Source organism: Vicia villosa, linkage group LG4 (assembly GCF_029867415.1).
Source record: "Vicia villosa cultivar HV-30 ecotype Madison, WI linkage group LG4, Vvil1.0, whole genome shotgun sequence".
Lineage (NCBI taxonomy): Eukaryota > Viridiplantae > Streptophyta > Magnoliopsida > Fabales > Fabaceae > Vicia > Vicia villosa.
Window position 1 is genome coordinate 40,514,781 of NC_081183.1, and position 12,096 is coordinate 40,526,876.

The following is a 12,096-nucleotide window of genomic DNA, read 5'->3' on the forward strand; positions in this document are numbered from 1 at the left end:
GAAATGACGACGCGATCGCTGAGGCTCTGGGCATGATTGCTGGTGTGTTGGGAGGGAATGCCAATGGAGCTGGTATTGGTGCTGACAGGCAGCTGAATAGCTTTCAGAGGAACAATCCTCCTTTGTTCAAAGGCACGCACGATCCCGAAGGCGCTCAGAAGTGGCTGAAGGAAATTGAAAGGATCTTCAGGGTGATCGACTGTGCTGAAAATCTGAAGGTGAGGTACGGGACTCACATGCTGTCTGAAGAAGCTGATGATTGGTGGATGGCTAGTAGAGATGAACTGGAATCTGCAGGTGTAGCGATTACTTGGGCTGTGTTCAAGAGAGAATTCTTGCGGAGGTACTTTCCTGAGGATGTTAGAGGCAGGAAAGAGATTGAATTTTTGGAGCTGACACAAGGTAACATGACTGTGCCAGAGTATGCGTCCAAGTTTGTGGAGCTAGCAAAGTATTATGTTCACTATAACAATGATGAAGCGAGCGAATTTTCGAAGTGTGTTAAGTTCGAGAATGGTCTCCGTGATGAAATTAAGCAGGGAATCAGGTACCAAAGGATTCGTCGGTTTGCTGATTTGGTAGATTGTAGTAGAATCTACGAAGAGGACAACCTGAAGCTGAAGTCATCTCACTCCCGTGAGTTAGTTGACAAGAAAGGGAAGAAGCCTATGGACCGTGGTAAACCATATGGTAGAGGTAATTATAAAGCTGGAAGTTGGAAGAAGCCTAGTGGGGGAGACTCTAGTGCTCCTGTTAAGTGCTTTAAGTGTGGGGAACCTGGACATCGTGTTCACGAGTGCAAAAGTGAAGAGAAGAAGTGCTACCGGTGTGGTAAAGCAGGCCACATTGCTGCTGACTGCAAAGGAAGGACTGTGACTTGTTATAACTGTGGTGAAGAGGGCCATATCAGTCCACAGTGTCCTAAGCCAAAGAAGAATCAAACTGGGGGTAAAGTTTTCGCTTTATCAGGTTCAGAGACTACTCCGGAGGATCGATTGATTAAAGGTACGTGTTTTATCCATGGCACTCCTTTAATTGCAATAATAGATACTGGAGCAACTCACTCGTTTATTTCATTGGATTGTGCTAAACGTCTGAACTTGGAAATATCTGATATTCATGGAAGTATGATCATTGACACTCCTGCGTCGGGTTCAGTGACTACTTCGTTTGCCTGTTTGAACTGTCCAATTGATATTTTTGGTAGAGAGTTCGGAATGGACTTAGTATGCCTTCCGTTGGAACAACTTGATGTCATCCTGGGTATGAATTGGTTGCAATTTAATCGGGTTCATATCAACTGTTTCACGAAGACAGTTATTTTTCCTGAAGATGTCAGAGTCGAGGATTTAGCAATGACTGCTAGACAAGTGGATGAAGCCATGAAGGGCGGGGCCGCCGTGTTTATGTTGATTGCATCCATGGAAGTGAAGAAGAAAGCGGTGAGTAGTGATTTACCAGTAGTATGTGAATTTCCAGAAGTTTTTCCAGAGGATGTAAGAGAGTTACCGCCAGAGAGGGAGGTAGAATTTGCTATTGAGTTAGTCCCTGGGACTAGTCCTGTGTCGATGGCGCCGTATCGTATGTCGGCATCTGAATTAGCAGAATTGAAGAGTCAACTGGAAGAGTTACTGGAAAAAGAATTCATTCGTCCTAGTGTGTCGCCGTGGGGTGCGCCGGTGTTGTTGGTAAAGAAGAAAGAAGGCTCTATGAGACTGTGCGTGGATTATAGACAGCTGAATAAAGTTACTATCAAGAATCGGTATCCATTACCGAGGATTGATGATTTAATGGATCAACTAGTTGGTGCGAGTGTGTTTAGCAAAATTGACTTGAGGTCGGGATATCATCAGATTCGGGTGAAGACGGACGATATTCAGAAAACGGCATTTAGAACAAGGTATGGTCATTACGAGTATACAGTGATGCCATTTGGAGTAACTAATGCGCCGGGGGTTTTCATGGAATATATGAATAGGATCTTCCATCCTTATTTGGATCAGTTTGTGGTGGTATTTATCGATGACATTCTAATATATTCTAAGAGTGAAGAAGAACATGCAGAGCATCTGAGAGTGGTATTAGAACTACTGAAGGAAAAGAAACTTTATGCGAAACTGTCAAAGTGTGAGTTCTGGCTAAGTGAAGTAAGCTTTCTTGGGCATGTAATTTCTAAAGATGGTATTGCCGTTGACCCAACGAAAGTAGAAGCAGTGTCTCAATGGGAAGCTCCGAAGTCAGTTTCCGAAATCCGTAGTTTCCTTGGTCTTGCGGGCTACTACAGAAAGTTCATTGAAGGTTTCTCGAAGTTAGCGTTACCGTTAACTAAGTTGACTAGGAAGGGTCAAGCATTCATCTGGGATTCGAAATGTGAAGAAGGATTTCAAGAATTGAAAAGGAGATTGACTAGTGCACCGATCTTGATTTTGCCGAATCCGGCGGAATCTTTTGTTGTATATTGCGATGCTTCATTGTCGGGATTAGGAGGTGTACTAATGCAGAATCAACAGGTAGTCGCGTATGCGTCGAGGCAACTCAAAGTACATGAGAGAAACTATCCGACTCATGACTTAGAGTTGGCAGCAGTGGTATTTGTGTTGAAATTGTGGAGACACTATCTGTATGGTTCGAGGTTTGAGGTGTTTAGTGACCACAAGAGCCTGAAGTATTTATTTGATCAAAAAGAGTTGAATATGAGACAAAGAAGATGGTTAGAATTTCTCAAGGATTATGATTTTGAACTGAATTACCATCCGGGTAAAGCAAATGTTGTTGCCGATGCTTTGAGTAGGAAGTCCTTGCATATGTCTATGCTTATGGCGAGAGAATTGGATTTAATTGAACAATTCCGAGATTTGAGTTTAGTATGCGAAGACACTCCTGTCAGTGTTAAGTTGGGCATGCTGAAGTTGACTAGTGGCATTCTGGAAGAGATTCGGGAAGGTCAGAAAGTTGATGTAGAGTTAGTGGATAAATTGACTCTAATTAACCAAGGCAAGGGAGGTGAATTCAGAATCGACGAGAATGGTATTATAAGGTTTGGTAATCGTGTTTGTGTTCCTAATGCTTCTGAATTGGGGAAGAGTATTCTCGAAGAAGGACATCGTAGTGGATTGAGTATACATCCTGGTGCGACCAAGATGTATCATGATTTGAAGAAGCTGTTTTGGTGGCCTGGAATGAAGAAAGAAATAGCTGAATTCGTCTATGCTTGTTTAACTTGTCAGAAGTCGAAGGTTGAGCATCAGAAACCATATGGAGCTATGCAACCGTTATTTATTCCGGAATGGAAGTGGGATAGTATATCTATGGATTTTGTTTCTGGATTGCCGAGAACGGTGAAGAACTATGAAGCCATTTGGGTCATAGTGGATAGGTTGACTAAGTCTGCTCATTTTATACCAATGAGAATGGATTACCCAATGGAGAAGCTGGCTCAATTGTACATTGAGAAGATAGTGAGTTTACATGGTATTCCTTCGAGTATCGTGTCAGATAGAGATCCAAGGTTTACATCCAAATTCTGGGAAGGTTTGCAGAAGGCTTTGGGTACTAAGCTGAGATTGAGTTCTGCTTATCATCCGCAGACGGACGGACAGACAGAAAGAACTATCCAATCTCTAGAGGATTTATTGCGTGCTTGTGTGTTGGAAAGAGGTGGTGCTTGGGATAGTTATCTACCCTTGATCGAATTTACCTACAATAATAGTTTTCACTCGAGCATTGGTATGGCTCCGTTTGAAGCTTTGTATGGTCGGAGATGTAGAACGCCTTTATGTTGGTATGAATCTGGCGAAAGTGCGGTGATTGGACCAGAGATTGTTCAAGAAACGACAGAAAAGATTAAGATGATTCAGGAGAAGATGAAGGCTTCTCAGAGTCGTCAGAAGAGTTATCATGACAAGAGACGGAGAACTCTTGAGTTTCAAGAAGGAGATCACGTGTTTATGAGAGTTACACCTATGACTGGTATCGGACGAGCTCTAAAGTCAAGGAAATTAACTCCGCGTTTTATTGGTCCGTTTCAGATTTCAGAAAGAGTGGGAGAGGTGGCGTATCGCATTGCGTTACCACCGACACTTGCGAATCTGCATGATGTATTCCATGTGTCGCAGTTGAGGAAATACATTGCTGATCCGTCGCATGTTATCCAAGTGGATGATGTACAGGTAAAGGATAATCTGACAGTTGAAGCTTTGCCTACGAGGATTGAAGATCGGAAGGTGAAACAATTGCGTGGCAAGGAGATAGCGTTGGTCAGAGTAGCTTGGGGAGGACCAGCCGGTGGAAATGTTACATGGGAATTGGAGAGCCAAATGAAGGACTCCTACCCAGAACTCTTTGCCTAAGGTATGTTTTCGAGGACGAAAACTTTTCTAGTGGGGGAGGGTTGTAACACCCCATAAAATTCTTTATTTAATTTAATTAATTTTTTTATTAAATATTAGAATTAATTGGATTATTTGGGAAATATGGATGAAATAAGGCTAATGGGCCAGTGTTGTAAGTAGCAGTTGGGGGGTGTATCAGTGCAAAGCCCTTTTTCTAAAATTAAGTTATATTTTCATAAAATAGAATAGAGGAGTATTTTGTGAAAAGAGAACCAAAGAAGGGAGCAGAAGAGTTGAACGTGAAATTGGGAGAAGAGCAAGTGCGAAGAGGAAGAGAATTCAAGAATTCGACATCGAGGTAAGGGGGGATTCTTCTCATTAACCTCTATTATGGGATGTATGAATGATTCGATGGAATTTGTATGTTAGGATTTCGAATTGGATTATATGTCGGGTTTGGGGTTTTGGGGTTTATAGAACTTTGATGCAATTTAGGTTGTGAATGATGATTGGTGATGAACAATGATGTTAAACCTGATTAGAAGTATGTGTAAACGTGCATTTTATGTCGTATGTGTGGTTTATTCTGCTGAAACTCGTACTGGTATGATTTGAGAGTATTTGGGAGGCATAGAATGCTGTTTTCTGCAGGTTGGGATTTCTGAAATCACCGGTTCGCGCCGCGTGCACAGGGTGGCGCCGCGAACAGGTGGACTGAATGGCAAGATGTTTTGATACGCACAGGTCGCGCCGCGTACCTGTGTTGGCGCCGCGAAGGCGTAACTTTTCCTCGCGTCGCGCCGCGTGTAGGTGTTGGCGCCGCGAAGGCGTAACTTTCCCTCGTTTCGCGCCGCGTGTGGATGATGGCGCCGCGTGCTGTGCTGTTTGGATTTTTTTTTTGTTAAAGTTTAACGATGTATAACTTTTTAACTGTTAGTCTGTTTGATGTGCCGTTTCGAACATAGTGAGACTAATTCAGTGAGATATGCAATAAAACGGTGTTTGAGTTGTGACTCGAATTTAATTTAAACACTTGATTTAATTGGTTGTGGTGGATTATGTTGTTATTGCATTGGTTGATGATTATGATATCTGGTTGATTAATGTTGATGATGAGCATGTTATGGTTGATACATGCATTTCATAATCATGTTGTGGGCTGTATCCCTTATGGTGGTGGGACAGCGGTAGCTAATTCCCATTGTGTGGAATTGGTGAGAGAAGTAGCCGGATCTTTATGGTGGTGGATCGGTGAGATGGGTTATCCCATGTTTGGTACCACATGCATTTAGTTGCATTGCATTAGGTTGTTGTGTATAATTGTAACATGAATGGAAGTTGTCCAATGTTATGATTTGTGTGTATTTGGTATGAATGTTGCTATATTATCTGAATATAATTGATTTGGGTGAATAATGTATGGATGAAGTTGCATTGTTTATATACCTATAACATTTGTTAATGCGAATGAAACTCACCCTTACTGTTGTTATTTTTCAGATTGAGGAGTAGCTTGTGTACTTGGTGAGGATTAGCTCGTCAAGTAGTTCGTTAGAGTCAGTTGGGTCAGTGTCATGCTCTGGTCGTGTAACACCGGGAACGTTATTTTAGAATTGGCTGATAAACTTCTGTTTTGTTTATGGTTTATGGTTGAACTATGAGTCTTCGACTCCAGATGTTTGATTATTCAGTTGTTAAGAATATTCCGCTGTGTTAACATGCTACCTGAATAATTTTTGGTTTATCGTTCCTTTATGGCATGACATGAATATTGTTTATTTTGTTGGCGTTGTAATACTCTTCTTCATGTTTTACTCTGATTTTAATGTTAATTTCCGCGGGGTTTAGAAGGGTGTTACAGCATTACTTTGTAGCAAAAGGTACCCCATGGGGTGATGAAAGACGTCTTCTCCATGTCTTCAGGAGCCATCTTGATCTGATTATAACCAGAGAACCCGTCCATGAAGGAAAAGACGTTGAACTTAGCGGTGTTATCAACCAACATGTCAATATGTGGTAATGGAAAGTCATCTTTTGGACTGGCCTTGTTTAAGTCACGGTAGTCAACACACATTCTGACTTTTCCATCTTTCTTCGGAACTGGCACTATATTGGCCAACCATTGAGGATATTCTGAGGTGACAAGAAAACCTGCGTCGAGTTGCTTTTGAACTTCTGTTTTGATCTTGTTAGCCATATCAGGGTGAGTCCTTCGCAATTTCTGCTTAACTGGAGAACATTCTGGCTTCAATGGCAAGTAATGCTGAATAATATTGGTATCCAACCCAGGCATGTCTTGGTAGGACCAGGCAAACACGTCAACATATTCTTTGAGAAGGTCTGTCAACTTACTCTTGATATCAGCATCAAGCAGCGATCCAATGGTCACTTCTTTTTTGTCTTCTTCAGAACCCAAGTTGATCTTTTCTAAAGGCTCTTTGTGAGGCAGAATGGCTCTTTCCTCGTGCTTAAGTAATCGAGAGATCTCGTCCGGGATCTCCTCTTCTTCCTCTTCTTCGGCTTCGAACACAGGAAACTCAAAGTAGGGAGAGGGCATAGGGTTATTGCATTCAATGGGTTTATTAATAGTAAATCTGCACATGTGATTTATATTTATTTCAGAAAATTTATGAATGCAAGAGTGTATGCAGATTTTTTTTGAAAAAGTTTTTTTTTTATTTTGGTTTGTTAGGATTACCATTTCCAGAAAAAGCAAAAATAAAACACATAGTGTAGGGAATTCAAAATGACACTTTATTTATGATTCATTTTTGAAACAAAGCCCTAAACACAAACTCATTTGTCTTGGGCAGGACAAAGAGGGAAACTTTTAAAACAAAGCCCTATACACAAAGTTATTTGGGCGGAACATTTAAAAGCAAAGCCCTATAAAACATCTCTCTGCTTTGGGCCAGGCAGGAGGTCAAAATAACAGCGAGGTGATTACTTTGAGCGGCGAACAACATTCGGAACGTCGACAGCTTTCCAGTAGCAACGAACTCCTCTGTGTATTATGTATTCAGGAAAATTCTTTCCAGAATTGTCTTCAGTATTGACATTGACCGCTGGTCGAGCATGATTTGAAGGTCCTGGTTTGTCACCCTTGTTCTTTGTAGAGTTGAAACGGTCTTCTTCTACTTCTTGAAGAGCATATGATGAGTCACAATCTTCAGAATTTTCAGGATGTTTTTCCCAGTCTTCAGGATGAAGAGACTCATTGTCAGAGACACTTTCCGAGTCAACTGAGGGACCATCTTCCCCTTCATCTTCAAAAATGGCATTTATGTGATAATAACCATCTTCAGGATTATAAATCTTGGTAGATGCGTTGAAGCTGAAATCTTCAGTAATTTCAGGCTGCTGAGAAAATTGACAGGGCTGATAAGCCTCTTCTGGTTGACTACTATATTCAAAGGAATCTCCCCATCCAGTTGGTTGGATATCTTCAATCGCAATCTTTGAACTTTCAGGTGCAGTATATTTCACCATATGATCATATTTGCCACTTGGTTGTCCCAAGGTGTCCCAAATTTCTGCAGGAACAGGCTCAGTTTCTTTGCCTTTGGATTTCTCTGAAGGAGGATATGGTTCTTCCTGAGATATGTATCCTGAGTCATTAAGATAACATTTCCATTCTTCTTCAGTATCGGAGAGACCTTCTTCGATGCATTCTTCGATAAGGACATTAACCTCTTGAGGAATTGGGTTAAGGAATCCTCCACTAATGAATGTTTCTTTGATCGGACGAAGGGTTTCATCCTTCTTGGTACAGTTTGAGAATGTTGGTGAACATCCGAGTCCTGCTCTAGTTTCATTCTTGGTCGGGATCACAACTTGCCCCCAGCCAGTGGTAGTTCCATCTTTCACTACTTTTACCGCCTCTTTGTAAGAAGAGATTGACGCTTTCTTTTTGGAAGATTCGTCTTCTAAAGAGAGACCTTGGAACTGAGTTCCTTCCACATCATCAGCACCAATGAAAGAGAAATTGGATAAATGACTCACCATTAAGGCTTGTTCTCCACTTATCGTTACCAATTTTCCATTTGTTACAAATTTTAACTTTTGATGGAGCGTAGAAGTCATTGCCCCTGCTTCATGGATCCATGGTCGTCCTAACAGACAGCTATAAGCAGCTTGAATGTCCATGACCTGGAAGGCGATTTGAAATGTATGTGGACCAATTGTCATGGGAAGGTTGACTTCGCCGATAATAGATTTTCGCCAACCATCAAATGCTTTGACTACTACACCACTAAACTTCATAGGCATTCCTTGGTAAGACAAGCGAGCAAGAGTCGTCTTTGGCATCACATTCAAGGAAGATCCGGTGTCTACCAACACATTGGACAAAGAGTCTGACTGACAGTTCATAGAAATGTGCAAAGCAAGATTGTGATTTTTGCCCTCCTCGGGGAGTTCTTCATCACAGAAGCTTAAATTGTTGCAAGCAGTTATGGTGGCTATTATCCCATCAAAATGGTCAACAGTCACATCATGATCTACAGAAGCTTAATCCAAAACTCTCATCAGGGCTTCCCTGTGGGCTTCTGAGTTTAAAAGCAATGAAAGTATTGAGATCTTTGAAGGAGTCTGCATAAGCTGATCCACAATTTTGTATTCACTTCTTTTGATAAGCTTCAAAATTTCGTCAAAGTCAGGATTGACATTGGTTCCACTAGATTGACCAACATCAGTGTTTGTATTACTGACAGGAGTTTCCTCGGGATTTCCCACTGGTGTATTGATAGGATTTTGTCCGGTAGCAGGAGCAACAGGCTGCTTCGGAGGTAGTGGAGTATACACACGTCCACTTCTTGTTACTCGACTTACATCAGCGATGTTCACGACAGATGAAAGAGTAGGTAAAGGAACTTCTTGTCCATTCTTTATCATTGTAGCATTGTAGTTGTATGGAACTGCCTTGTCAGAGTCATAGGGAACAGGTCCAGGTAGACAAATGATTAAAGGAGCAATAGGAACCTTTGGCTTGTTGTAGGTAACTTCTATGCGCTCAGGCATGTTGAAATGAGGAACGATGACGTTAACTTTAGGCATTTCCGAGTTGATATCTGAGACTAAAAGCTCATGCGGATAACATCCTATCATGTTAACTTCATCTTCATTCCTATTTCTGTAGATCTGAATAGTACCATTATCCAACAGAACTTGGAGATCTCTTCTCACAATCGAACATCCGTGAGGATCTACACAACATATGCTACAGGAACCGTAGTGATGCTGGCGAAAATTCTGCCCTTGACAGAGAGTAGCGTGCATTTGTACCAAATCTGCTCTTGAGAAATTGATATTATAGACTCGGTATGGACCAGGACATCCATACACCATGTTTACAACATGCCCTCCATGATTGGGCAGCGGATTTGCTTGCACATTTGGGTTCAAATTTCTGAAAGAGAGGAGATTAGATCTAACCAACCTCTGAACTTCATATTTCAAGGCTATGCAATGCTCAAGATCATGGCCAGGTGCTCCTTGATGATAAGGGCATGAGACCTCAGCTTTGTACCACCATGGTAGTTTCTCAGGTATGGGTGGTGGTGCTTTAGTTTGAACAAGACCTCTTTCAATCAAAGCAGGGTATAATTCTGTGTAGGTCATTGGAATCGGATCAAACTGTGGAGCTCTTTGTACACGATTCTGATTATTGTTAAACTGTTGAGCCTGTTGTTGTTGAAATTGCGGGGTAAATCCCGGATTCGGTGCTGTATTAACGGCTGGTGCAATAGCAGCTACCTGTCGTTGACGATTGACATTTCCTCTTGGCCTCCCTTAGGATACCATGTCAATACTTTGTTCCTTCTTCTTTGGGAAACCACTTCCGAACCTTTTGGTTCCGCTTGAAGATCCACCTTCTTTAGTTAGACGTCCGGTTCGGACCCCTTCTTCTAGACGCATCCCCATGTTTACCATTTCGGTGAAATCACTTGGAGCACTAGCAATCATGCGTTCATAATAAAACAGGCCAAGAGTATTCAAGAAGATCTTTGTCATCTCTTTCTCTTTTAACGGTGGATTAATCTGAGCAGCAGTTTCTCTCCATCGTTGGGCATATTCTTTGAAAGCTTCATGATCTTTTTGAGCCATGGATCGAAGCTGATCTCTGTCTGGAGCCATATCCGAGTTATACTTGTATTGTCGGACAAAGGCCTCACCTAGGTCATTGAATGTTCGAATATTAGTGCTATCCAAGCCTGTGTACCACTTCAGTGCGGCACCAGTCAAACTGTCTTGAAAGTAATGGATAAGCAACTGATGATTATCTGCATAAGTAGACATCTTCCTAGCATACATCACAAGATGGCTTTGTGGACAAGAACTACCTTTGTACTTCTCAAAGTCAGGGACCTTGAATTTAGCAGGTATTTGTACACTGGGAACCAAACATAGCTCCTGGGCATTCTTTCCAAACAAATCTTTTCCACGGATAGCTTTAACTTCCAGCTGCATCTTGTTAAACTGCTTTTGGAGATCTCCCACAAGATTACGCTGATTTATGCTATCATCCTGATCATGATAAATCTCATTGCCACCATAAGGAACAGTGTGAACCGTAGGGGTCGGAACCGTCATAGTGGGTTGAGAAAGTGCCATAGTGATTTGGGAAAAAGTTACCCCCTGATTTGGAGTGAACAGTGAACTTTATGCAGCGGGCGCTTCAGTTGTGGTTGTTTGAACCCCAGAGAAATTATGGCGAAAACCTGCACCAAAGCTGAAAGGCGGGCCCCAACCTTCTGGCATGGAGAAAGATGGAATGTTGAATGCAACTGTAGAAACTGGAGTAGTGACTTCAGATGTCACTGTTGCTTGATTGTTTGGTGGCGGCGGCTGATTCTGTGCGGCCATTAAGGAGTCAACCAGAGTAGTGAGACTTTCCAACTTTTCCTGAAGGGTGGTCACTGTACCACGAAGCTCAATATTCTCTTGTTCAGAGTATTCCATTACTCTTCTTCTGCTTGAACGAGTATTGTATCTGTGATCTGATTGCGAGCGCGGTCGAGAAACTTTGAGACGCGACAGCTTGACGATCTATTGGAGAAAGATCCAAAAGATGAGACTCTATACAACGGACTCGATATGCAGAATGATGTATGCAAAAAGAAATTTATGATTTTTCCAAATATTTTTAAGATTATTTCCTTGCAAACATTTGAACACAAACTATTCTTTTATTGAAATAATGGGAAATGTTACAACATTGGAGCATAGCTCCTTACAGAAGCAAATGATAAATAAAAAGCTAAACAATCCTAAGCATCTTCATCAGACGAAGAACCAAATGCATTGTGCAGCTTGAGCTTCATGATTTCTTTCCCATAGTAAGCTTTCAATTTGGCCTTTTCGGTCCTCAGTTTGTCAACAACATTCTTCCAATCATCAGGAGTCGGAGCGTTGCTTGTTGAGCCTTCGAGATTCTTCTTGCTTTCTTTGATGTACCTCTTCATTGCAGCGTCTTTCTGACGAATCCTCTCATCTTTGCTCATGAGCCATCCATCTTGATAATAGAGAGTTTCTTCGTGATCTTTCACTCTTTTCTTCAACTTTCTATTTTCCACATCAGTTCTACGAAACTTTTCTTCCCAAGCGTCTTTTTCTACCCTCATCTTAGCCAAAGTGTCTTGGTATTCCTCCATAGTGGGAATGTTGGGTCGTTGAGATACTACAGGAAACATGGGTTTTTCATAAGCATAAGGCATTTGGAACTCTTTTGCTATTTTCTTTACCCAGTAGGTGTAGGCGTCCATGG

General features: G+C 41.7%; 1 protein-coding gene across 1 annotated transcript in view; it reads left to right on the forward strand.

Annotated features, from left to right (window-relative positions):
- The first annotated feature begins 321 nt into the window (after positions 1 to 321).
- The window catches only part of LOC131597104 (uncharacterized), a 90,713-nt gene continuing 78,938 nt past the window's right edge, over positions 322 to 12,096 (forward strand). Inside the window, exon 1 of the mRNA XM_058869818.1 lies at positions 322 to 1,699. Within this exon, the coding sequence (XP_058725801.1) occupies positions 408 to 1,699 (1,292 nt within the window). The 5' untranslated portion in view covers positions 322 to 407. The remainder of the gene's footprint in view (positions 1,700 to 12,096) is intronic.